This window comes from Arvicanthis niloticus, chromosome 11 (assembly GCF_011762505.2).
Source record: "Arvicanthis niloticus isolate mArvNil1 chromosome 11, mArvNil1.pat.X, whole genome shotgun sequence".
NCBI lineage: Eukaryota > Metazoa > Chordata > Mammalia > Rodentia > Muridae > Arvicanthis > Arvicanthis niloticus.
In genome coordinates this window covers 56,893,956-56,921,590 of record NC_047668.1, presented here as the reverse complement: position 1 = coordinate 56,921,590, position 27,635 = coordinate 56,893,956, and the positions used below count along the sequence as shown (strand labels likewise).

Sequence of the window (27,635 nt, the reverse complement as noted above, 5' to 3'; positions counted from 1 at the left end):
TATGCCATGGATACAGTGGCCCTGAACATCTGCTCACAGACCATTTTCTCTTAATAGTGCTAGGTAAATATAGCAGAGCAACCTAGACACAATTAGGCAATCTGGACCTAAAAAGGAAGATGCTGAAGTTGGCCAAGTCTAACAGACTAGAGAGCAGAGGCAGCTCAGGGAAAGTTCTAGAAATGTGCATTGAAAGACCCATCATCTAAGCAGTTAATCCTCATTTTTAGAAAAAAAAAAAGAAGAAAGTAATTTCCATTACTTTCCAATATTACAGTTAAGAAAATAAATGTTTGAGAGAGTCAAGTAGCTTGTCCAAAGTCACCCAGCCAGTTAGCAACATATCTGGGATCAAAGCCAAGGAAGGTGGTGAGGTTCTCAGTCAGTGAAGCATTGGTCTTTTCAGGCAAGGGCCAAGTAAAAGAATTCTACACAAGAAGTTAAGACAGATACTTTTGTTAATCATTTAGCAAAAAAAAAAAAAAAAAATGTTAGTAATGTGTTGAATACACAAGAAGATTTAGATAGGCATTTGGAACAATGGATTGATGCTCTTTATCCTTTTCAAATTATTAGAAGGAGGTTCAGAGTTTAAGAGTAAGGAGCCATCTTGAGTTTCATGCCAAATACCATTGGATTCATGTTAGTTCTAGAATTTACAGTAGTAGCCATTATAATTAGGAAAGTTTAAGGACACTTGTAGGGTATTTGGCATAATTCTAGCACCTCTCTGGATGCTTTAACTTTGCATAGTGAGCTTATGAATTTAAAAAGTGCTGCTCTGCTGAGTGTTGATGCAGCAGATACTGCTGATAAAATTACCCATGGCCTGAGGTCAGTATTTCTATTTTGGTCAAGCTTCAAGAATGGCATAAATAGCTTGATCATGCTAGCCCTTTTTGTCCTGGGAATACTTTTATTCCTTTCCATCATTTTAAAGCTTGTCTTTAACAACATCAACATGTTGGCAGCAAAAACGCCTGGCTTAAACCTGAAAATGGACAGGTAAGATTTTGCACAGAGGTTTACCAACCTAAGACAGAAGTGCATTGCTTTGGATAATGCATATTCTGTGATGGGTAAGGAAGGCATTCTTGGCAGAACAACCTAAGACAGACTCAGTCTTGTTTATGAAATAAAAAGGGGGAGAGGTGGAGAGCTTTTGGGGCTGCTTAACAAGATTCTGACATGGGCCAAGGACAAGGAAATGAGCTGCTTGGCAGAAAACTGACATTGGCCAAGGACAAGGAAGTGGGCTTCAGGCATGAATTTGACATTAGTCTAGAACAAAGAAGTAATTTCAGGCAGGAATCTAAATCATAGGCTAGGACAAAGAAATAATTTCAGGCAAGAATCTAAATCTTAGGCTAGAACAAGGAAGTAGGCTTCAAACATGAAATGACTTTGGGCTAGGACAGGGAAGTAGGCTCAGATATTTTAGTCATCCTAATAAGCCCTTAGAAATAGTGATCATGGGAGTGTTCACAGAATTTTGTTTATTGTCTTGCTTGTTTTTTGACTATTTGTGTTTATTGTCTTTCTTATTCCTTGACTATTTGCATCTATTGTATTGCTAGTTTCTCAACCTAGAACTGACCTTAATACTTGCATGTGATTAAAATGGTATAAAAGCAAAAAGGAGGAGGGGGATGTGATAGGGGGTTTCTAGCGAGGGAAAATGGGGAAAGGGGATGACATCTGAAATGTAAATAAATAAAATATTCAATAAAAATATTTTAAAAACTGAGAATAAAAAGGGGATTTACCAATAGCCTTAGCTGGCAATCATGCCAACTGAAACTAACTCCCAGACTGCCCTCTTACCTTCTTGCCTTCCCACCAAGAGAAATTGAGGTACCATGCCTGAACTCTTCCTGTTGCTCTCTGATAGGTCTAAGAAGACTTCCTGTCTCTATCCTATGAATTCTATGGTGGGGAGTCCTCCAGGGGCCTCATTCTCTTGGAATCTCCAGCTCCTACAAAGCATGCTTCTCATTGACTCCCTGGGAAGCAATACTCACATGATTTTAGCATGGGCCCTGGTGCTGGTGACCAGCCTGAGGGAGAGCTCATTCTCATAGCGGGGAATGTCATCACAGTACACAGCCTCTCCTGATGCCTGCATGTTTGCCGCCAGGTGAGGCAGGGGCCGGCCCACCATGTCCTCCTCAGACTGATCCTTGGGCACCTCCTGAAATAATAGGATTATCAGTCTGGCTAAGCTTCTGAGGACACTGTCTCTCTATAGGCTCAGGGGATATCAGGAACTAGAAAGAACCAGAAAGCTCTCAGGATAAAGGACACTAAAGGGCACATAAGAAGTCATTAACAGAGTAGTTGTAGTGTAAATATATCAATAAACAACAAAAGAACCTAAATATGGGTTAGCTGTGAACTGGGTTCATTCAGCAGAGTAATATACAACAACTCAAACATACTTTTGAAGAATTTAAAGCAGAACAAAGAATGCTTATATTAAGCATAAAACACCCTATATGTGTATATTGACTAATTTTAAACAAAATAGCACGTTATTAATATCATATATACATACACATATACATATAAGAAGGAAAATAGAAGTAAAACAAAATTCATGAACTTTCCTTGGAGGTGAGATTTTTGGGTGACTTTTCTTTCCCTGTTTATACTTTACTATGTTTCCCAAAATGTTTTATTAATGTTATAATCAATTTCTATTTTGGTTGTTTTCAGAGTAGTAAAGTGTCTAATACTAACTGAGCATTTTTTATGTGCCATGAACTTCTAAGCAGCTTAATTTAATTTTTCAGCACTAGAGACGAACTCAAGGTCTTACTCAGCTCTAGCACTGAGCTGCATGCCCAGAAAATACACTTCCATCCTCCCCTGTTCTGTAAAACAAGTTTGTCATTATCCGGCATGTATAGGTGGGTCTAATTAACCTGCCCAAGAAGCATAGAGGTGGTTCGTCCAAGGTTACAGAGTAAAAAAAGGACAAACTTTGTATTCCAGTCAGACAGCCATGCCCTAGAGCTAGCTCATCTGCTGGCTACCAACTCAGGGCTCAGCAAACCGCAGCCAGTGCTTGGTTCTATAAATACTTACTTAGCTTGGCACATTAATTTTGGATGTTTTGTTTTGTTTCATTTTCAGAGACAGAGTCTCCTGTATACAGGGCTGTGTGGCTGAACTCTTCTAATCCTCCTCCTTCTACCTCTCTAGGGCTGGGATTATAAGTATGCTCCTCCACCACTGTTTTATGGGGGTACCAGGGACTGAACCCAGAACTTCCAGTATAAGCAAGCACTCTACCAACTGAGGCCTATCCCCAGCCCCTCATTCATTTATATGTTTGCAGCTGTTTTGTGCTGTACTGACAGGGCGTAGACATTTCAGTGCACTGTATGGCTCACAAACTCAAATGCTGACAGAATATGTGCTGGCCTTTTACCTAGAACATCCCCCAAAGGCTATTAGAATGACGTGTTTGTGTGCATACACACATTTGTGCGTGCATCTTCAAGAAGACTTTTGGATTGGCACAATAGGGGTCAGAAAGGACAAAATGGATTTTCCTTTTCCCTATGGAACAGACACAGTTAGGCATCCAGTCCTAAGAGAGAAATGGAGGCCATCAAGGACAAGACAGCTGCAATGGCAGCAGTGTGACTCTGGTGTCCTTCCCTAGATATTTATGCACAGGGTCTGTAGTATTCAAGTCAGTCTTTGTCAAAGCTCAGCCAAGAGTCATCATATGTGGCTGCGGGACTCTGTTATTAGACACGCTGTGTGTACTCACTTGGAAAAGCTGAACATTAGCTGGAGGGTCCTTCTGAAAGAGCAGGGTAGCACTGGCAAAGGTGGGGTCCAGTTTACCACACATCTGTGGAAGTGAGATAACACGGGATGCTGGGACCAGGCCCTGCCATTTTTCTTCTTCCATCCACAAGTAATAAAAGTGATGAATCTTCCTCCATCCCCTCATTCCCCAACCCCTGATCCCCTCATTCCCCATCCCCTTGATCCCCTCACTCCCTACCCCCTTATCTCCTCATTCCCTCATCCCCTGATCCCCTCATTTCCCATCCCCTGATCCCCTCATTTCCCATCCCCCTGATTCCCTCATTCCCTCATCCCCTGATCCCCTCATTCCCTCATCCCCTGATCCCCTCATTTCCCATCCCCTGATCCCGTCACTCCCCATTCCCTTATTTCCTCATTCCCTGATACCCTCATTTCTCATACCCTGATTCCCTGATCCCCTCATTCGCTCATCCCCTCATCCTAAAGTTTTGAGTCCAGTGATGGATGTGTCTCAAAATGTGAATGTGAGCTCTTAGGACTCAGTATTCAATAACTACACTTCCAGCCACCTTGATTCTGTACCTTGCATGCTTAGTCCTTTCTCTAATACCCCTAGCTTGCCATCCTTCCACATTTATGCAAGCAGTTCTCTTTGTTAAAATACCACCTCACCCCCAGCCTTCCTTAAGTCTTCCTTATTCTCTTCTTCTCTGGAAATATTTAACGATATGGAAGACGGTCACAATACAACCTTAAGGAGTTCAAGCCGGAGTATAAATCCCTTCACTCAGCATGATTCCAGATCTGCCTACAAAGTGATCTATGCAGGCCCTGACAGACACTGGTAGACGAGTGGTGGCACTGTCCCCGGGTTGTCCTGACCCCTGCTCTTCTACTCTCAGTTGAGAGAGGAGGAGAAACTTTGTCACCCAGACCAGCCTCCTGAGTCCCCTAATACCGTGCTGAAGATACTGTGTGCCTCACTTTGCTCCATACTCACACCCTCAAGGTCCGCTCTGCCCAGTTTCTGAAGCACTGTCAGGTAGAATTTGAAGAAGAAGCTGAGGGTGAGGGTGCGCCTGAATTCCACCATACCACCAGGGGCATCAGGGGCCAGGTGCAGCTCCTCTGCCAAGCCAGCACACACATCCTGCAGCAACTCCTCATTCCAGGACCTGGAGAAGGCAGAATGTGGGCTTGCTTCCTCCAGCCATCTCCATCACTCAGTGTGGAGCATCACACTGAACCCCCTGTCTAAGAGGCCTGAGTTCAGGCTTTGGCTCACATGCCACAAACTGCACAGCCGCAGGCAAGCTACTTGATCTTCTGGTGCCTTAGTCCCCTCATCTTTAAAAGCACACACAATTTTCTCTATATACCTATAGAAGATAGATAGATAGATAGATAGATAGATAGATAGATAGATAGATAGATAGAAAGAAAGATAGATATGTAATAGATTAAATTTTTCTTTTTTAATTTTTGATAGATGATAGATAGATAGATAGATAGATAGATAGATAGATAGATAGATAGATAGACAGATAGATAATAGATTAAATTTTTCTTTTTTAATTTTTGAGATTATAATAGAATTATATCCCTTCCTTTCCTTTTCTCTCTCCAGATCCTCTCATATAGACCTTCCCACTGTCCTGCAAGTCATTGCCCCTTTTAATTGTTATTGCATGCACATATGTATGTACACGTGTATTCCTAAATATAACCTGTTTAGTGTGTATAGTGTTACTTGTATATATTTTTAAAATCCTCCCCCCAAATTAGTAACTCTAGAGTTTTATAAAATACTAGTCAATGTCCTAAGTACTTTATATGAGTTGTTAGTTTTCATTTAATTAAACATTATCATGGGGAGAAGTCTGATGCCCATTTTACCACTGAGAAACTTTGGAACAAAGACTAAGTGACTTCTACTACTCATCTGGTTAGTGGTGGAGCCAAGGAACCATGTTTCAAATTCAGCTCTATCTCTTGTATGTGACTGTTGTAAGGATCTCATCGGATATTATCAGTGAATCACTTGGCACAGCTGCTACCCTGTGGTAGCCCTGGTTCTAGTAGTAATAGGATTAATCTTAAGAGTATAGATGTCAGTGGTATTTGCAATAATAATAGTATAAATAGTAATATTGGTAGTATATACAATGGTGATACCACCACCAACAGCAGTATGACTTCTAATGTTGGTGAGAGGCATGGGGGTAACCATAGTAACAGTAACACTGGAAATGGAAGCAGTGGCATCAGCAGGAATGACACCAGAAATGCTGCTACTATAGAGTTGGTAGTAGCAGTGGCAATACTACTACTGCCTACCAGTAGGAACAGTAGCAGCATCTGTGACAACAGTGTAGTAGGAATGACCACAATGGCAGAAAGTAGCCATAGTAACAGTAGCAGTAGCATTAACAGTGCTCATGGCTTGTAATGGTGCTATCTGTGCTGGCAGTAGTAAGAGCAGTAGTGGCAATAACGCTAACAAGATAACCCATAAAAGTAGAATGGCCATGTTCACAATAACAGGTTGAGACGAGAGGGGCCAGCAGCAGTAGCAGCAACAGTAGTAGGAGATACTACCATGGCAGAGATGCTAGCCGTACGGTGATATTAGAATGAATAACCATAGCTGTGAGCCAGTGGTGACAGTAGTCATGATTGCAGTATTAGAAACATTGCCAGAAGGAACAATCAATAACAGAAAAGTAGCAGAAGCAGCCGTAGAAATAGTAACATCCCAGGAACCAGTGCAGCGGTGCAGCCAGCTTCCCCGTACGGCCCATGCTTACTTGGACACCTGCTTCGGAGTGGTCTTGAGGGCTGAAATAGTTCTGTCAGCCATCCCTCCAAAGCAAAGGGACAGTTCCTGCACCTCAATGGTCCCCGGCTTGAACAGGACTCTCATGCCACTAGTCACCTTGGCAATGTCATCTTCTCTCCTGGAGGCCTGCTTGAAAGCTGAGAAAAACTCACCCTAAAACAAAACAAAACAAAACAAAAAATGGCAGCATGAAACATGGGGCTACGACCAGATAGCAGGGGGAAGAAAAGGGAAGACATGACTGTGCCTTAAAAATCAGTGAGGAGCTAGTCTCAGGTAGTGAAGACAAGACACACATCCTTACAGTACATTGTTAGAAGTTCCTGGTCACAAAGCAGAAAGGGTCAAGACTTCCTCTCCCAGTCAGGCAATTTGGGGGTAGGTGGTTATTACAAAGCAAATAGCTGGAAGGAGGAAGATACTCCCCACAAAAGCTCCCAGAGACCTATTCTGGTGCCAGTATCAGAATCCATGAAAACTTGCACGCTGCCTTTCCAGCTGGGATAGGGAGATGTGGTTCTAGGATGTGACACGCCCTGGCCTGTGGCTCCCCAGATGGTGTAACATGTCCCTCCAGCCAGTACACTGCAGATTGAGACATCCTATTTCCTGTAAACCTGTGTCCCTCTGTGAAGCAACTGCTGCTTTGTGTTGGAAGCATGCTTCTCTCCTGGGCCTGAACCAAGTCTGTCTCTATGGAGAGGAAGATAAGATGAGTCACTTTCCAGGAAAGAGCCATGTGACATCTGCCTTCTGCATTGTGTTGATCCTCAGGTTTGTGGCCAACCTGGCTCTGCATATTTTTATTAACGCTAAAGGCCCTTTGTTCTGAAGGAGCCACAGAGACTGTGCCAGGCATGATTCTTGGTGCTGACATGGCCTGGAGCACCTTTCTTGGAGCTTGAACTGTTCTGAAGCAGGCAGTGTTCCCTGTGCTACCCCCAGGGCCACACTGGTGTCACCAGCTGTCAGGGTAATAGTGTCCTTTCCTGATAAAACTGTCTAGCTCACAGCATAAAGTCTCCTTTTATCACATAATGGCTTTTGTTAAAGACCATACCTGAAAAAAAAAAAAAAAAAAAAAAAAAAAGCTGAGCCATGTGAAGCCCAGCTCTACCCCCTTTCCCCACTCAATTAAAAAAAGAATTAGTGATTCGTGAAATTCAAAATTCTGAGACTCGTTGCTCAAAATAGTCTATAAACACAATCTGGAAGATCATTAGGAGGCCGCCTCAGGGGCATAATTGCTCAGATTGAATTAGCATTCTCATTAAGGAGGTCAAAATCTGTAAGAGCAAACATTGGCTACTAGCTTCCGGTAACCCGTGGTTATCCTGGCAGCTGCTTCGTTGGCCTCGCCCAGAACATTTTTGCAATATGTCTACTGTGACTGTATTCTCAGTTGGTGGCTGCTAAAAGGAGAACTACACTGGGCCAAGCCACCCAAGGTGCCACATCTGCCCAAACGAATCAAAAAAGATGCTCATGAAGCCAAAATCCTGTAGTGTCAGGCCAGTGTAAGGTCAGTGAGCCAACACCTTAGCAAGTCCAAGGTCGGCACATGAGTCTCTTACAGCAGCCTCTTCACTCTGCATGCAGGACCTATACATTTCACCTTGGGAAGATTATATCGTTGGCGTGGGACAGGAATAGCAAACAGAGATATTCTTGGGACTGTGCTGAGCTGCTGGTTGATAATCACCATTGGCTTCGTACATCTACCAGGAACCTCGTAGACTATAAGGAAGCTCTGACTTCAGTCTTCCTTATAGTCTGTATGATGGGTTATACTGTGCCAACTTTCCAGAGAGGACATGGGGGCTCAGAAAGATGAGACAAGTCACTCTAGACCCCCTGCCTGACTGTTGAGTTCCACAGTCCATGTCCTGCAATTTCTTGTCCAGAAATGGTAGGGTTGATTCGTCAAAAGCAAAGTCAGTGATAATGAATCCATGTTAAAGTTGAAAGACGTTGATATGGTTCTGAGACTGTCTTTAGGCTCCTTATCTGGAGTCTAACACTGGTACAGTTTGGACAGAGCCTAGAGCAACCTCTGCTGCCTTACCTCCCTGCTGTAGGGGATCTCAATGGACAGCAATATCTCCTCTGGACTGAGCAGAGTCTTTCTGTAGCCAGGGAAGAAGGTATGGTCCATCCGAACAGTTCTCTTGGTACCTGTATGCAGACAAGATGATGGTCACATGCAAGTGAGGTTGGGGATACACTAGGAGCAGAGCACAGTCCATCAATGGGACAAGTTCCCCTTCATGTTCTCTGATACCACAGTAAGAGGATGCATACTCCTTCTGAGGGCCTTCAACAGTGTGTGTTGGTCAATGTCTAACAACCGTCTATTTGGAGGGAAGAAAGCTCCAGTCTGCAGTATGTCATCTTATAGTATAAAAAGACCTGCCATAGCCAACGTCAATTCACCATGCAAAGTCCCTGAGTGTGAAGTCAGAATGAAGGCGAGAGAGATTTGTATCACTGCTTTCATCACTGTCTTTTGCCAGAAGAGCTGACAAGGATTGTCCTGGCCTAGCTGGCATCTGGGAACTTCAGAGGGAGTCATACGATTTGGGTAGGATGGCATATGTAACAAGAAATCTTGGGTGGTGAATCTCTAACAAGTTTCTCTGGCAGACAACAATTCTCTCATGTCACAACTCACTGCAGGGGGGATTGTCATATATTCTGGCCTTACCACCTCTCGGGTGAAGTATCCAGGTGGCCAGTCCAACTGTGAATCCCCTATTAAGACTATAGAAATCAATGTGGAGGTTTCAAAAGAATAACACTACCATATGACCCAGGACTATCCCTTCTGGACAAAAGCCCGCAGGAACCTACATCCTAAGATGCCCATGTTTAATGTTGCTCTATTCACACAGCAATGGAGAGGAATCGGCCCGGATGCACATCAACAGATGAGAGGCTCACAAAACTGTGACCCTTGGAGAAAATGCAATTCTAATTGACCAAAAAGAAAAAAATGACATTATAAAATGTGCAAGAAAATGGACAGAGTTGGAAAATATCCTATCAAGTGAGGTAATCCAGGCTCAGAAAGACAAACCCTGCCATTTCTCTCCCATCTGAAGCTCCTAGCTTCTAATGTTTTCTATATGTACTTTGAAGGGGTGAGTGTGAGTGGAGACCAGGAGACTCGGAAGGGACCCATGAAGGGGGGTAAAGGGGCTTTAAGGAACATGGGTAAGAAGAGGAAGGGAAGATAATTATATAAAGTTAAAGTGGTATAAAGGGGAAATATTGGGGACAAAGGGGTACAGTGAGGACAGGATAGGGGACAGGAAGTCACAGGGAGGCCCAACCAAACCTAGAGTGTATGAAAATGTTATTAGGCAACATGGTATTTTGTATGCTGGCTTAAAACATTAAATTTGAGAAAGAAGAAACCAAAAGGGAGACAATGCTTAACTCTCTCAGGCCCGCAACCTGGATTGACCTCCCTGCAACTCTTGCATGAATAAAAACTTTGAAGTATTGGGGATCACTGAATTTGGGGCTTTGTTCCTCTAGAAAAGGACCCATAGAGTAAGACTTTTCTCCCCCAAGTCATTCTTTCAGGATCTCCTTCTCAGGCAGCTCACCTCTAGATACAAGGGTCAGCTTGGCTCCGCTGGCCATGAACACAGGGTTGAGGTCAGAGATGGGGCTGGCAGTGATGATGTTCCCTCCGATGGACTAATGAGGACAAGCAGAGAGTGAGTGAGCGAGTGAGCGAGCGAGCTGCTCAGACTCCTGCAGGCCATGAGGTGACAGCTGTGTAGGTAGGCACCCCCTGAGGACCTGACTCCTCAGCAGCCCCAGGGTGACCTAGCCTCAAGGAAACCAACAAACCTGAAGTCAAAACACTTGGGACAGGTTCTCAGCTCTGAAAAGTATGCATGTGTATGCATCAGTCAACTGAGGTTTGTTCTTGCAAACCGTTTCCCCTCCCCCAACCTTTTTTTTTTCCTGGAAGGATTGAGGTGAGTTGTCACAGGGGATGTAAAGAGTCAATAAAATGAAATCCAAGATAAAGACCAAGGAAAAGAGGACAACCTCTAGATGAATAGTTGGCTCCTTTTGGATCGGAACTTCCTGGCAATTTGATAAGAATCAGACAGACGGTTGTGTTAAGGAACAGAAGAGGGAAGGCAGCTTGAGCTAAGAACAAAACACCTTCTTGGAAGCACGCTTAGGGGAACTGGGAACAAGGTGTCGCTCTCTGCATTTGTGTTTCGCCATCTAAAACCAGAAGCAGCACAGGGCAGGGCATTGAAAATGTGCTGTTCTGTTCCGTTTTAACCTTAATGCGACTTTCATGAAGTAGAATGGGAGAGATAGGTTGTCTCCCAATACCGAGAACTATGAGAATCCCAAAAGGGGCAGTGTAAATGTTATTCTCTACAAACAACAAGTGTCAGGACTAAGCTGAAGGCTGGCAGGATGGTCAACAAATGGACCCTTCCCTCCTCTCGAGGGGCCTCTGTGCTTCTGGTTCTCCCCTAAACTCTGAGGGGGCCCATCTCCTCCCAGGTCTGGCTTCTCTCAATCCTGAGAACTGGGCTAACTTGAGAAAGAGAGAGATAGGACAGTATCTCTCCAACCTTGAGGGAAAAGTGTGTGTTTCTCAGTTGTGCACAGGCCACCTTCATGAGAAGTTCCTAGGGACTTATCACAAACCTGGGTTTTCATCCCTCCTCTCTGCCTCTGACCCAAGGACTCACCGCCACGGACTTGACCTGCTTGCCAGCAAACCAGCGCAGCTGCTCCATCACGCCTCTGAACACCTCTGTCTTTTGTTCTGGAAGTTTAGCAATTGCATCCACCAGGACACTTTCCACCAAGCTAAGGGGGCAAGCAGCTCCAAAGGAGATCCCTGTGGATACATGCCGGAAATACAGTCCCTCCTAGCTGGAAAGCCCTTTCATGGGATGCTCCTATAAAATGGAGCCAGGCTGAAGCTTTCGTCTTTATAAGGCCCAGAGAAGCTACATAATTAATGCTACGTGAGCCAGGACTATGCCTATATCTCTGGATTCCGTGACAACACACTTCCTATAATCCAGTAACTCTCAACTCAACAAAAATCAAAACCTCTGGAAGTGAAGTTCTGGGTTAAAGGGAGCAGGGCACACAGACACTATCACCCCCGTCTCTCTAGTTCCACTGTCACATGATTCAGTGTGTCATCAGGACCAGCCAACACCAAGATTCTCGCATCCTCCTACCAGGGATGACTGTACATGTTCAGTGGCGGAAAATCTCCTTCCCAAATCACCCCTTCCCTGTACCAGGTGAGCTCCAGGAGAAGCAGATGGCAGCCTTACCCTCAGGCCCATGCGCCACTGAATTCAGTTCAGGGATCCAGGCTGGGCAGACAATCAGAGGAAATAGCATATTCTTAAACTTCATTTCAATGCCTTTGGGAAATAAGAAACTTGGGTTAGAGACCTTAGTGGTTTCCCCATATCACACATGGGACACATGGCCCTTTTAGTATCACACTGAGCACCAGGAGGGGGCTCTGGATTAGGAAACAGAACAGGAGAGGAGGAATTAGGCCAGTCATAATCTCTGTCTTTCTCACTCAAAAACAAGTAAAAAAAAAAAAAAAATGAACTCAGAGTCACTGCAATGCGTTAGTATTGTGTGATGGCAATAGAGACATTAAAATCACAAGACATTAAGGGAAGTCTGAAATTCTTCCAAGCACTTTATGTTTTAACTTACTTGATATTACTAATAGCCCTGTGAGGGGACTGTAGGTTTCTGTTTATAGATGTGAAACCTGCGGTGTGGAAACGTCCAACTTTAAAAAAAATAATCATTTACGTGTATATGTGCACATGCACCATGATGAGCATGGAGTACCAGAGGGAAACTTTTAGAAGTTGGTTCTCTCCTTCCCCCATGGGTCCTGGGGATAGAACACAGGTCATCAGGCCGGTGTGTCTAGCATCTTCACCCCCCCCCCCCAAACTGTCTCACTAGCTGCAATTGTATTTGCTCAAATCCACAGCTTGGAAAAAGCATATTTTAGTCTTGGACCCATGGTATAATAATATTATACCCTACCAAGAGGTAGGGTATAATAACAAAAACATCAAATCCTTAAATTCAAGCAAAAGAAGACAATGAGATATAAAACTTCAAATCTGTCTTCCAACCTCCAGTATCACTGTCTGAGTTCCTCAAGGTGAGGAATCCTTACAGGGCTACATCTTTGTCCAGTTTGTCTCCACTCAACTAATCAAGTTAGAAGCCTCTGATGCTGATGCTGATGCTGATGCTGATGCTGATGCTGATGCTGATGCTGATGCTGATGCTGATGCTGATGCTGATGCTGATGCTGATGCTGCACCTCTGTGCCTTGGACCCAGACGATGCACTCTCTCTCAGTCTAGCCAATAGTGTTGCAGATAAGGAAAGTTGAAACAGAAATACCAGACTTTCCATCTTGGTATAGCTTAGGGCTTCAAAATCCATTTGAGGAGTCCATTCCCAAGACAAGATACAGACTAGTGCAGTGAATTTCATCTTAGTAAGTCTTTTTTCTATACTCACTCCTTCACAACCTGCCCTGACTGTAGGTGGTATTTATTCTGCATGGTATGTGTATCAGGAGGAAGGAAAGTAGATGAAAGCAGTCTTGAGAAATTAATTTCAATTATGTAGCTCTCAAGAGAGCTACCTGACTCCTGGAGAGGAACACGCCCAGGGTCAAAGCATCACCAAAGGTCCTTCTAGCCACGCTACCCTTGGTTCCTAAGGCTCTGGTTCTATAGACAGAAGGCCTGAGAACTACAGCCATATGGAAAATAAGAGCACCAACCACCATAAATGCTACTAAGCCACAGACTTCGAAATCACACCACAGAGGCATGTCTCACACCCTAAACACAAAGTGTCACAACACCGCAGGTGGAGGCTTCTGTACCACAGTTGTGCTTCTGAGGGCAGGGCCAGTACTGTGCTCTATCACTGGTCCAAACCAAGTTCTCCTCTCTGGGCTAAGGGTCCAACCAGAATCTAAGGAGTTGAGCTCCTGAAGAAACCAGAGCCAGACTCCCAACAGCTGCTTTAACTTCTCAAGCGTGGTGTGTCAATCACCTCTCAGCACGCATAGACTAAGCAGAGATCCTCTGAGCCACCCTTCACTGTGCTATGAACTTCTAGATCTCACTAGGCTTGAGGATGCAGCAGAACAAATACCAGGCAAGCTACATTTAGAAGTAGATAGAGAAAACCAAGGTCCGGGGCCCTCTGCCACTACTGTAACACCAGGCCTCAGAGTATATGACCTGAGCCTCCTTGGCATTCTCAGCTATTGTGAGTCACAGACCCAGATGATGGCGTGGTCCAGCCAACCTAGTCTCCCTTGGACATCCCTCCACTGTCATATTATATCATGTGCAAGCCTAAGTCCCTAGTTTCAAATCCCAAACACCCATGTAAAAGACTAGTGGTGGCTACACACAGCCATGTCCCTAGTGTGGTATAGGGGTTTCTCAGCTAAGTTCCAGATTTATTAAGGATCCTGTTTCAGGGATACAGGGTATCACATAAAAGAGTAGGACATTTACCATCTCCATTTGGCCACCACATGTACACATGGACAACACACACACACACACACACACACACACACACACATCTATAGACCTCTAGCATCGATCAGACACTAGCCTCGACACTTGGCTAGCATTTAGCATTTTTCCATCCCTCTTAGACCAAGAGAGCTGTGAGGGAAGGAACTTTTTCTCTTAGATCTTTGTGTCCCTAGCTCTTCCCAGAGATGGGGAGTGTCACAGTTGTCACTCTGTGGATGTTAATGGAGAAAATAGGCAAGTATAAGGATCACACCTGCTATCCAAGCAGCCCTCTGAGAAGTTACATCACTCCATACACAGTATTGGAAGGCAAGGAACCTTTCTTAGGATGCTTAGGCAGGGGCTGAACCAGGCCTCACTAGCTCCAAAGCCAGTGTCTTAGGAGTCCAAGTTCTCATTGTATTCTCGAGCTTCTCATTGTATTCTCTGAATACCCAATAAAACACTGAGAGCAGAGGGGAAGCTCGAGGAGAGAGAAGAGGGACAGTATCCCAGCAATACCCCCAACGTCTCCATAGAGTCTTACCTATCTCCGTGTTTCCCACCACCAGCTTGGCATCAGGGTGCTGAGCTTTGAGGTCAAGCAGTTCCCCCATGGTCGAAGCCTGGATCCAGGTCACACGTTCCCCTTCGAAATGCAGCTTCTTCCGGGGCGTGTCTTTCAGCCTCTGGGAAGTGTAGTTAGCTTACTGTATGTCTCCTTCCTACCACCACTCACCCAAGGAATCACTAGTAAGTCTGCAATGGGGTCAACCTGTTCACTGACTTGTCTAATACTGAACTCAGAAGGAGCTGCATATGCCAAGAGCAAAAGTGAGGGGGAAATTACATACACTAAGGTGCTCTGTTCTCTATTCAGTATGTCACGGCGAGAGATGCACTCTGAGCATCACCGTTAAATTACATACACTAAGGTGCTCTGTTCTCTATTCAGTATGTCACGGCGAGAGATGCACTCTGAGCATCACCGTTAAGGCTGAAGATCAAGGAGGTTATGGAACCTGCCAAAAGTCACCTGCTATGAAGAGCCCAAACCAGAAATTTCAGGTTCCTGACACTATCCCTACACTGTCTTCAGGAGGCACAGAGGACAAGGAATGACAAAGGTTAGAGGCCAGGAGGACAGACATCCAAAGAGATCATTGGGCTGGATCTAGTAGATATGGGTGATACTGGGTGGTAAAAAGAAATTCCAGCTATCAAACTGATGGTGTCTTCAAGGGTTCACAGTCCAGAGGAAGATATGCCAGTGACTCTGATAATCTATCCCCTGACCTATTGAACTTTTGAGGCAGGGTTCAAGAGCCTACATCCCCAAGAAGCATGGACCAGAGAGGAGGCTTGAATCTTTCCTTGCAATAAATATAAATGAAGATGATAAAGTAGGCATGAGGCTGTGTCTTCAAGATAGAACCTCAAGCCATGTTCATGCCCTTTGAATGTAGCTCTGTTTAATGTTCCCTTTAAGGAAGTAAGCTACCTGTAGAGAGGGAAATAGGTAGATGGGTTAACACATAGAGATAGGCAGGAGGTCCAAACTGATACGCAGTGGGTACATAGTGTATTACTATAAAGACCAATCTCTATTCCTGTGGGGCTTAAAGTGCACCAAGAACATGGACATGGAACCTGTAACCGTGTGTATGACACAGGTAAGGAGGAGAAAAGGAACATGGGATAGAAGGGCTTTACCTCCCAGTAATGGCAGGAAAAAGAAGGAGAACTATGTTTAAATGTAAGACCAAAATCTAAGACAAAAATGTAAAAAGTTCTCAGCAGCTGTGTATATGAAACTGAATTCAGGGGCTTGTGGAACAGATACTTGTCTAGACGTCTCCCCAGTATCACCTACCAGCAACTCTGGGGGAAAGATGGGCTCTTGGGTGGGATCTAAAGGTTTGAAATCCTCTGGATTGAATAAAGAAGGTGAGAGAGCAACCTGCAAGGAAAGGGAACAGTAAGTATCAGATGCTCGCTCGGGCCAACTAACCCAGCTCTTCCTCCAGGTGAACTCTTTCTTTCCCAGGTAGAGGGCTGTCTTGTCCTGAGAGAAGTGTGGCTTCTCTGTGAGAGAACACAGAGGTAATGAATATCTTTATCATCATCTTCATCATCTGAGACCACGCCCCCCCGATCCTTTTTCCAGCACCACTTCCAGAGAAGTGAAAAGAACATAGTGACCCCCACCACCCATCCCAGACCTAAGACTGCCCCACTAGGCTTCCCGAGCAGAAATCCCCGTTACCGTCTGGTCTTTTGTCTGGCTCATGCAGCAGTTTGGGTTGTTTCCACTTCCTCCGCAGCACCCACCATCCTGAGGAGATGACACACATTCACTATAAGGATATTTCCAGTTTCACAGACGCTAAGTCCATTACTCTTATCTACTGAGGTCCAGGTCTGCTGGACCTCATCAATCCCAGCCTGCATCAACAGGAGGAGCACTGCATCTCATTCAGTCTGTCTCCACTCAGAGAGCCAAGGTCCCGGCTGTGTGCTCACTTCACTAAGGAAGTCTTTGGGGCAAAAGGGAAATTTGATTTCCAAGAAAATTTCTCGACAAAAGCTAGGCTCTACTTTCTCACAATGTATATTTATACCTGCTTTCAATCTTCACTGTTGATTTCTTAGGAAGCCCTAAGAGAAAAATTCTTACCACTTCTCACAAAACTCAACATGTGCTACTTTTAGACCAGCTGAGATTTATGAAGTTTTGCTGGGAATCTCTGCAGCTGGGGTCTTTGTCATGGATGTCCTACATCAGCATGGATCTCAAAGATGCATCCAGCCAGTGTGCACAATGGCTTCTAGTACTTACTATGCATTTCCCCCAGAAAGCTAAACCCTCCACTCCTCACTGTGACTGTGCTCCTGAGAAAGAGCATGGGTCACCCCTCACTTACGGGGAAGTGCTTGCTCAAACCTCTCAGGAGATCTGTGACCAAACAGACATAAGAAGAGATTGATCCATGCCTCAACTGAAGCAGCATATGGTGGATAAATGTGTGTCCCTCCACCCACCAGATTCAACTCAAGAAGGCAGGAGACACTCCAAAATCATGAAGTTAATTTTAAGAAAAAATGTGGGAGACTCAGTTTTTTAGGGTACTGCGTCATCATGGAGTAAGCTGGGGGCAGGCTGCCTTCTGTGTATGAGTCAGGAGAGACAACTTTTCATGCTGGCCTTTCTCCAAGGAAGAGCCAACACCCTCTACCTGTGCCTGAAAAAGCTCCTAGAAGGTCTTGGTGGTTGAGGGTGTGGCCTTTGAGAACATGTAACTATGAGCAAGAGAAGCCCTTGCTAGTTCATACCCCACATAGCTCTGTGTGCAGAACCCTCTGGCAACTCAGATGTGTCCTTCCATACCAGACCTGTTCTGTCTATTCCAGATGCACACACCCTCTCCCATCATGCCCTTCTCTATGCTTAGACAGGGAGAATGAGCACTTAATATCTCTTTCCAGCTTTCCTCTTGGGGAAGGAGTAAGGAGGTTGCATTCTAAGACTTTCTAGAAGCAAGAAGAATTTGCATACAGCTCACCTGACCTTCTTGAGGAAGGACATATATTATATAAGCAACTTTTTCCAGACAACCAGTGTTGCAACCTATTACCACTTGGATCATTTTCCTCGATAATTCATTGGTATATTTAGGCCCTAAATTATTGTGATGTATAATGAGTCACTCAGAGTCTCCGGAGGCTGACTTTTCTGTCCACACCCTCCCATGCTCTCTGTTTTATGAGGCAAGCAAGACGATAACTGGATAAAATACTCAAAACACCAAGAGAGAGAAATTCTACTGACTTAGAATTCTGTAAGCTTTGAGACTCATATTTAAAAGTTAAACAGAAGAAAGGAACACAGTGGTGTACACACATGACCTCAGTGCTTAGGAAGCAGAGGCAGGAGAATCACTACAAGTCAAAAGACAAATGTGAGGTCATATGCACAATAGCCCAGTTAAGAAGACATAAAAACCCTTTATCTGGAAATTGTTGGTGGTGGTGCATGCTTTAATCTCAGCACCCAGTGGCAAAGGCAGACAAATCTCTGTGAGTTTAAGGGCAGCCTGGTCTATATAGTGAGTATCAGGACAGCCAGGGCTACACAGAGAGATTCTGTCTCAAAACCCCACCCCCAAATCAAAACTTAAACGATTTAATGTGTATGTAGATAACAGTAAGGCATCAAAAGAAAAATATTGCAAGGTAAGATTTTAAGTGTTTTAAACTGAACAAAATGAAACAGAGAAATGCAGGGAAAATTGCTTTCAGTGGCAATGGCAACACTGCTCCTAAGAAAGGGACAAATCCTGCAGACAGAGCCATCAGTAAGGATGCAGCTGAGCAGGCCAGTTCTGTGGTGTGTACTTTGAGAAACTGCGAAATGACACGTGCAAAAGTAACTCATTCCTTTCATTTCCTTGTCAGGAAAGTGCTACATTATTAGTACATCATTTGTTCTGAAGAGAACATTGTTTCCATTTAATGAGATTCATTTTCATTTTATAGAGAGCAACCTTTACTGAGTCATTCTATTTACTGTTTATTGGGAACTTGGCACTCAAACCTGAGATTCAGACTCAATGTTTACAAAGGATTTTTAGTTAAGGTGAAGTCTGATGCAGAAGAGCCTTAAAAACCATGGTCTTCTATTTTTTTATGCATACATCTCCATCAAGCATAAATGCCCACAATGAGATTGGATACATCTCCACCTTCCACCGGGGGCAGAACCAAAAGCTATGACACAAAGACTAAAAGATATTATTGAAGCCAAGGTCCTGTTGTTAGGATCATGAAGGCTGAAGGTATCACAGAAATGGTATCTAATATTCTACCTGACTGAACTATTCCTCTTCTGGAATTCCTAGTGCTGAAGGCAAGAGGTTACGCATGACCCTGCTTTCCAGGAGGCAGCCATGATGGGAATGGCCTAGAGATTTGTCCTAAGTCTCCATTATTACCCGTGCAATGTTTATTAATCCATCGTCATTGCCTTTCCTTCATTTTCACATGAGCAATCTGCATTTGTCCCTTAGATAGCCTGACTTAAGGCTTATTGCTTTCATTGATTTTTTTTTAAGAACTAGATTTTGTTTTGTTGATTTTTCTCTATGGAATTCCTGGCGTCAGTTTCATCAATTTCTCCTGTAAATATGGTTTCTTCTGCTTTTAGATTTAATTTGCTCTTTTGTATTTTCCTAAGGTGTAAGCCTCCATTATTGATTTTCAGAATTTTTTTTCCTCTTCTATTTACATTCTTTGATATAAATTTCCCTCTAAGCAATTTGACAAAATATATTTTCAATTTTGTTCAGTTCAAAATATTTTTAAATTTACTTGGGGATTTCTGTTTTTGCCCCACGTGTTATTTGGAAGTGTGTTGCTTATTCTCACAGAAAGTACCTTTGATATTATAAAGACCTATGTCTTTGCACTGTGGCGTTTGGACCCAGGAACTCACAGCAGGAGTGCCTGGACACAGCCTGCACTAGACAGGGCCCATCAACATTCACAAAGCCCCTTCTTCCCATGAGAAACTATAGGCAGCTAATGGTTGCTGGGCAAAGGGGAGCCATACTGCTCAGTGGTGTAGCCCTGGTAAGTTGTCTAGATTTAATAAACTTCCACACAACCTTTTAAGAAAACACTGTGTGTCTTCTTAAAGCATCAGTTTTTTTATTGATCCACTCAGTGGCCTGGAATCACTATGCAGCCTGGCTTCAAGCTTAGAGAGTTCCTCCTGCCTCTATTACTGAACACTGGAATTACAAAGTGTACAGAATTTATCTCAGAGGGATTTTTTCCCTTGGTGATTTCAGTATATAGCCCCACTCTCTCCTTGTTTACTCAGATCCTTATAAGGAGAACACGATCCTTAGCTGTGTGTAGATCAGCTGTAGTGCTGGATTCTTTGGAAGACTGTTTCTCTAATTCTTATTTTCTGAAGCTTGACTTTAATATATGTTGTAGGGACTAGGGTTCTGTTGGTTTCGTTTCATTTAGTTTGGTTCTTGTTGCTTAATTTTGTTCTCTTTGACAATGATAGCCTTGGTGTTCTCTCAGAGTCCTGGTTATGTGGTTTGGAGTCAAAAATCCATTTGGGGAAATTCTCATTTATTGTTGAAATATTACTCCTGTCCCTTGCTTTACTTTCTTCTGGCTCCCTCTTACATGCATGTGACACTCCTGTGGTCCCATGGTCTTCTGGTTTATAATATCCTTCTCCTTTCTTCTCTTTGCTCATTGGCTTTGGGAGTCTGCATTTTCATATCCTGAGTGTCAGAACTGCTTTCCTGAACATTGAGGTCCCAAATAAGCCCAGCAAGGACATTTTTCATTTTGTTATAGTGGCTTTGATGTTAGTGTTTCATTATATGTTATTGCATGTCTATTTCTTTCCATTTAAACCTTTAGCATAGTAATTATATTATTTTTATAAAGTCATGATTTGATTATTCTAACACTTCCATTATATCAACTCCAATCCTGCTGTATGTTCAGCCTCTTAAAATTGTGTTTGCCTTTGTGAATATATACTTTTTTACTGGAGAGCAGATATGTTGTACTGAATTAAAGTAACTCTGTCAGTATGCCTGTACTGAACAAAAGAACTTCTGTCAATATGTGGGTCTGCCCCTACAATATGAATTTCACGGGATCTTTCTGGAGTCTATTCTTCCCTTAGATGGGTCAAGGTGACTGGAGGAGACTAGGTTGAGAATTTATCTTTTTCCTAGTAGGATAGTCTATGATATGATTGATGTATAGTGTATGACAATGTATGACATGTGACATATGACATATGATATATGATATATGATGTATGATATATGACATGACTAGAGGAGGGGCTCTGGTACAACATTTATATGTTTCTGCTTTTTTCAATAATTTTTTGAGATTGTCCTATAAATACATTTTCCCTTACTTTCTAGATGTTCTTTCTTGTGCCTGTGATTGTCTGAACTTTGCTGTCTATCTTCTACCTGAGGAGCAGCAGATGGTCCTCTAACTTCCCTCCCCACAAAGAATCAGAGTAGAGCTGTTACCTTCCAGTTATCTGGCTTTGCACGGACTGAAACATCTATCCTCACACACCATGGAGGAAAACAAAAATCTTGCTTCTGCCTTTTCCAATGACTTGCCTATTCCCTTCCTCTCTGATAGTCAGAAACAGTTATTTTTGATGTCAACCATGTGCCCAGCTCTACCAGACTCTGCTCATCCTTCAGTAACAATGTGCTGTGTATGAGAAAATAGGAAATCCAAGCTTAATACGACCAGGGATAAAAGTAAACAGTCTAAATAAGAATCCTGGGGACTCTAGGGAGGGAACATGAAGGCACTTCTACATGCTTGCTCAGTGCCAGGCTTTTGCACTGCTTAGAGCTCTCATCTCAACCGAAGAAAAACTGGGAGGAAAGGGTAGAATACTTCATATCGAAGTCATGCACCAACTCCGTGAGACCTGGAGGAGAGGAGAGTTGCTGACATTCTTCTTTGTTAAAGCACTCTCAGGGAAAGTTAGAGTGTATATCTTTAAGCAGGATCCTAAGATGGGTGCAAAGAGACAAGATGAACAATCCTTGCTTCTCAAAGAAGTCTGGGTATTTCATGAAGAGCATATGTCAGATAAGAGAAGACAGGTATCAGCACCATCACTTAAAGTGCCACTTGTTGAAGGCCTACATTGTATCAGATATTGTCCCTAAAGGCTCTGCAGGAGGTACTTGATTTTTTTTTCAAACTCTGATCATGTATCAGAGGTTGCTCCTCTCAAAGTCTTATTTCTGACTGGACTCAGACATAGTAGAAGCTCTTAACTAGGACAGCTGACATCCTCAGTAATCTGTTCCTGGTGTGTGTGTGTGTGTGTGTGTGTGTGTGTGTGTGTGTGTGTGTGTGTGTGTGTTTCCTTCATTCTCTTTACCAAATGTTTATTATATTCCACAGCCCCCTCATTTTGCTAACTAATACATTATTTCCTCAGCATAATACATCAACATTTCTGTTGCAGGACACATGAAATATCAAGTTGCTGAATCTTTGGTCCTTTGGTTCTGGGCTTGCCTTCTTCGTTTAACAGCTTTCCAGCAAAGTATTAATGGACATCATCTTCTTTAGAGAGAATGAAAAGCTTTCAGATTCTGCTAGCTCTTTTGAGACCCAATTGCCAGATCACAGTAGTATCTGTCAGTCCAGGAATACCTTCTCTCTTTCGTGCTCAACAACCAAATTGAGACAATTCAGACTGGCATCTACAACACATTCCTGAACTGACTTGCACTTCCTCCCTTCAGGTCTCCTTGGTCTATTACAAGAATTCCCCTTACTCAACAGTAGGTGTGTAAGGCATGAGTCAAGACCTGTTGCTTCATGGGAAAGCCTTGTTTGTCATTCTCAGCATAGATTCCCTCTGCATAGACCTCACATTTTCCACCCAGAGCATCAGTAGCAACTTTATTTTTATAAACACTACATAGTAACTATTATAATCCTTGACTCATAGGCCACCGTTTCTAGCAGTTCTACCTAATTTCATACCCCCCACTTCATGATCAGATTAATGGATCTCTACCTTTCCTTAGCCTTCCTGAGTTACATAAACCCAACCCTTTCTCCTGATGTGCCTGCTCTAAAGGTTAGTGAGGAACTCCACTGCTCACAATCAAACCATGATGAGAAAGTTTGATTGGAGTTAGAATTCTCTTAACCCAGCTGAGGCGTCAGGTAAAAACTGAGGTAGATAAACCAAACGCAGAGAGGCCAACATCCCATCATTACCACATAGCGGGCATGTGTCTGTGTTTACACCACCAGTGATCACACATCGAGCTATGGTCTCAGACTAGAGGTTTACGAACTCCGAAGTGGTTCACAAACTGTCTAGAGATCTAATTATCAGCTTCACAAGGCCAGCAGAGTGCCAACTGCGACAGCAGCTAAGAGAAGGAAGGAGGAGGGGTATGAGGCTGAGTGAGGCAGGGATTGCTGTTAAAAGTCACATTTGGCACCTGTGATGGCAGAGCCTGCCAATCATCAAGGAAAGTGGCCAAGCCTCAAGGCATTGTGGGAAGGTAACACTTGGGTAGTGCACATCTTCCAAAGAATCTGAGCTGCAGGCTTTCCCAACAGGAAATTCCACACCAGGGATAAGAAGACAGCATCTGCTTGCCTTAGCACATGTCCCTAGGAGGAGGATTCATACACTGGCTTGTTTCATCCTTCTTCTCAGTAGACCTAAGGTCCTTGGCATCTTTCCCAGTTGTGGTTTTTTCAGGGTTCTGCTTTAGGGAAAGGCTGTGCCCATTCCAGGGCCCCACTTACCTTGGCAAAGGTCCGGAATCCCTGGAGGATGGGTCTATAGCCTGTACAGCGGCAGAGGTTTCCTGCAGGCCAAGGGAAAAGTTGTAACGTCAATGCTCTCCTCAGGTGATGAGGAGCTTATGACCTTGCTGCATGTGCTTGACCTTTGACATTCTATGTCTGCTGCCTATAAGATCTTGTTCCTGCTTATATTTCTGTCTTTAAAACACCCATCCTGATGCCTTCCCAGAATGCCTAGAACAACTCCCCCGCTGCCTTTCCAGAGTGTCTGATCACCTTCTCATTGAGCTTCTCAAACTATATTACCAGTTTTGCTTCCTCTTCAGAGTGGGAGTCCCTGGAGGAAGGGACTCCCAATTTTTATCCTGTATCCTTGACACTTCAGAGAGTACATAACATAGGGCTCAAAAGAAGTTTGAATGGGTGATCGGCTGAGATGTCGAATGGATGGGAAACTTTCTGGATTTAGTTCCCTAGATAGAAAGCTATAATCCAGTCACAGGAGATGAATCAGGAAGCCAGCAACTGCTGTGGCTCAGCATCTAGCCTGTCTTCCCCCTGAGCAGCAATCACCCTGGTAATTGTTGTTCTAATGGAAGTCAAGTGAAAGAACCCCATCTTATGAGACCCTAGGCCAGCAGTTCTCAACCTGTGGGTCACAACCCCTTTGGTAACACTCTATCTCCAAAAATATTTACAACACGATTCATAACAGTAGCAAATTTATGGTTATGAAATAGCAGTGAAAGTAATTTTATAGTTGAGGGTCACCACAGCATGAGGGACTGTACTAAAGGGTCACATGCAGCATTAGGAAGGTCGAGAAGCACTGTTCTACACCGTTTCCCAAATGTCAGTGGTCCTCTATGCTAGCCGTCCTAGGACAAGGTTGCCCCATGAAGGGTAGGATCTAGACATCCCAGGAAGCAGGGACCAACCTGGCCAGCCAGGAGAAGACTAACTTCCTAGCAGATCTTGGCCACCATGTTTTTGTGGCCAGAGCTTTCTGAAGAGCAACACCTGGCATTCCCAGCCCATCCTTGACTGTCATTGCATTGACCTGTTCAGGACCCATGTGCCATCCCACTCTCTGGGCTGTGCCTAAAGGTCCACACCTTGGAAGGCGTTCTCGATCTCCTCAACAGTAGGCTCAGGCTGGTTTCGGAGCAGTGTGTACATACTCATGACAATGCCAGGGGTACAGAACCCACACTGGGAACCATGGCTTCTGGCAATTCTCTCCTAAAAAAAAGACAGATAACACATGCTCATATTGTCAGGAACCCCAGCTCCCCAGCTCCTTCATATCTGCCTAAATTGATGAAGGTCTCCATCAGGCCACCGAGCCCATCTGAGGCAGCACAGATTCCTCATCTTCACGACAGGGATCATCCCACTAATTACAGTTAAGGATTTAAAAGGGTAATTCATGTAAAACTCTTTCTATCTTTTTCTCTTCTTTATCCCCGACCCTTCTTTCTTTCTGTTTGTTTATTAGTGATTGATCCTAGGACCCTGAACATGCTAGACAGGGACTCTATCACTGAACATCTGCAGACCTTTTTCTACTGTTTGTTTGTTTGTTTGTGATGGTATCTCGTGTAGTGCAGGCAGGCCTTGAACTTGATTTCCTTCTATCCCAGTCTCCTAAATAGCTTAGATTACAGACACCAGGACAACCTTAAACTCCTGATGTTGTCCCTGACATTCTGTAGGCATCCATCAATGTTAGCCATTAGTGGACAAGTCCGTCAGAGAATACTGATTGTTCTAGCACGGGGACTTTAGGAATTTACCCAGGTTCAAGTATCTTAAATAGAAGCACTGTGCTGTGTTCTTTTGGCTACAGGAGCCTGCAGTGAAATTCAAGCACCACTCCTGAAGGACCTCAGAGTGTGTCCTATTCAAACCCACGACTGCCTTCCTGGATTGTTAAGTGAAGGTACTGTGGGAGCATGGGGAGGGCATGAGAACTGGAACAGGAGTAAGGTGAGTTAGCTTAGCTTATATGTGTGGGATATCACAAAACTCCCACCCAAAGCTGGTAGGTTTTACTATAAGTTCCCATTCCTCGTCCACATGACCTTCTTCTTTTTCTGTCTCTTGAGAATCTCTCTTGGTACTTGACAAAAACTGACAAGATGTTATAATATCTATATCTGTAGTCTGTCTACCCATACATTTTGTGAACATGGACTAAGAACCTAGTAAGCAGTAGACATGGAAAGGTTGTATAAACAGAGAAGAGAGATAGGTAGAAATTGCATGAAGCCCATACTATAATAGGGCAATATTGATTTTTAAAAAATGGAATAGGAAAAATTCTGTGTGGAGGCCAGTGCTGTGCAGAAGATTTGTACAAGATTACATGATCCAGAATGGCTGGCATCCATTGAGCCTGGTCAGAAAAGGCCACTCTAGAAAGGATCTCGAGTCTGGTTTCAATATCACAGTTTGGATCAAGAAAAGAGAACTGTCAGCAAGAAGGCTTGATACAGCAGGAGCTTGGCATGCCAGAGAAGCTGAGAGAAGATGGGTGGAACCTGCTGACGCTAAACACTTTGGGTGGGAAAGCAGCTCCTCACAAGCCAGGACAGGCTACAGAACGTTCTCTGTGTAATGGGCAGCATTAGGAGATTTCTGCCATCAGTGATGTGGTTCACTGTTTTTAAAAAAGTCACTCTGGGCTGCTGGATAGAAATTGCATTCTAAAAGCAAACACAGAAATGGGTCTTTGGGATATAGGATAGCCAGCCAAAGAGAGATAACGACACGGACCAAGTAGTGAGAGTAAAACAGATGGGGAGGTGTCGTAGATGGTTTAGGTTGGAGAGTAAACCATACTTCTGGATGGACAGGGTGTGGTCCATGAGAAGATCAAAGACTACTCCAAGATTCTTATCTTGGAAAATAGAATAGATTGCTTTGACACTGGCTCAAATAAAGCAATACCCAAGAAGGAAGATGTTATGGACAAAATGGGTTTTTCCTACCGTTGAGATTAGACATTTGTGCTGTGGTGTCAAGTAGGCAACTGCAAATGGGTCTACCTTCTAAGGAGAGGTCCGAGTTGAAAGTACAAGTGTATGCCATTTGCAGGTAATGGGTGTTAAACGTACCTGCTGTGAGCATGTGAGAATAGAGAAGGGTGGGGCTGAGGTCAGAGCCTGTGTACTGTGGCAGTGTGCAGAGAGCCAGCAAGTCAACATATGATACCAATGGGAGTACAAGAAGGAAACATGGGGAAGCCAGAAAACAGGAAAATCAAATAGATCAGGAGTAGAATCGGCCCTGCTGCTTGTTTAGAGATAAAGTCAGAACACTAAGAGTAGAGTTCATGCTGTTGGAAGGGTGGGTACAAAGAGTTCATGCTGTTGGAAGGGTGGGTACAAATCCTGTGTTCAAGCTACTCATTCTTCACTTCGCTACAGAGAAAAGAACAGGCTCAAATTAAGCTCACACTTCTCACAGGCTGGGCAGGGTTAGAGGAGTCCCCTTTTTCTGCCTAAGAAACAGAGATGAAGCAATACTACCCTCACCCTGCTCTGACACCACAGGCTGGATCACATGTTCCTCCTGTGGAACAGAACCTGTTTAGTCATCTGGAGGGCCTAGTGCCTGATGTCATGGAAGGAGACCAAGGAAGTGTCACCTCCTGAAAGATGTGTCTCTTCAAATGGTCAAGAGAGGACTAAGACCTGGGTTTAACTCTGGAACCATCTCTGATTGGAATTTTTTCAAAGGACTCTTGCCTCAGTTATCCTAGGGCAGGGCTGCCCACTGTTCTCTGCCCCCACCTGTTTCAATTTGACCTAAAAGCATTCAACTTCTCTCTCCAAACCCCTAGATTTGCAATATAGTCTACTTAATAGTTCTTCACTTCAGTCCATTGGCAAGGTCCAGTTCCACAAGGGAGAAAACCCCAGTAAGGTATTATAGGTCTGTATGGTTGGTCCTTGAAGTTGCTGAGGTTGTGGATAACCTTGAACTTTTAATTCTCCTGCCTCCTTCCAAGTGCTAGGATTACAAGTGAGCAGTTCACAGAACCTAGTGTA

General features: G+C 43.9%; 1 protein-coding gene across 1 annotated transcript in view; it reads right to left on the bottom strand.

Annotated features, from left to right (window-relative positions):
- Positions 1-27,635, bottom strand: part of Xdh (xanthine dehydrogenase) — a 63,376-nt gene that overhangs the window by 24,662 nt on the left and 11,079 nt on the right. The window contains exons 5-17 of the mRNA XM_034514019.2: positions 24,696-24,822; positions 23,581-23,642; positions 16,490-16,558; positions 16,097-16,183; positions 14,771-14,912; positions 11,962-12,054; positions 11,359-11,510; positions 10,237-10,330; positions 8,691-8,800; positions 6,594-6,778; positions 4,787-4,961; positions 3,782-3,865; positions 2,022-2,191 (exon numbers count right to left, since the gene is read on the bottom strand). Of these exons, the coding sequence (XP_034369910.1) occupies positions 2,022-2,191; positions 3,782-3,865; positions 4,787-4,961; positions 6,594-6,778; positions 8,691-8,800; positions 10,237-10,330; positions 11,359-11,510; positions 11,962-12,054; positions 14,771-14,912; positions 16,097-16,183; positions 16,490-16,558; positions 23,581-23,642; positions 24,696-24,822 (1,550 nt within the window). The remainder of the gene's footprint in view (positions 1-2,021; positions 2,192-3,781; positions 3,866-4,786; positions 4,962-6,593; positions 6,779-8,690; positions 8,801-10,236; positions 10,331-11,358; positions 11,511-11,961; positions 12,055-14,770; positions 14,913-16,096; positions 16,184-16,489; positions 16,559-23,580; positions 23,643-24,695; positions 24,823-27,635) is intronic.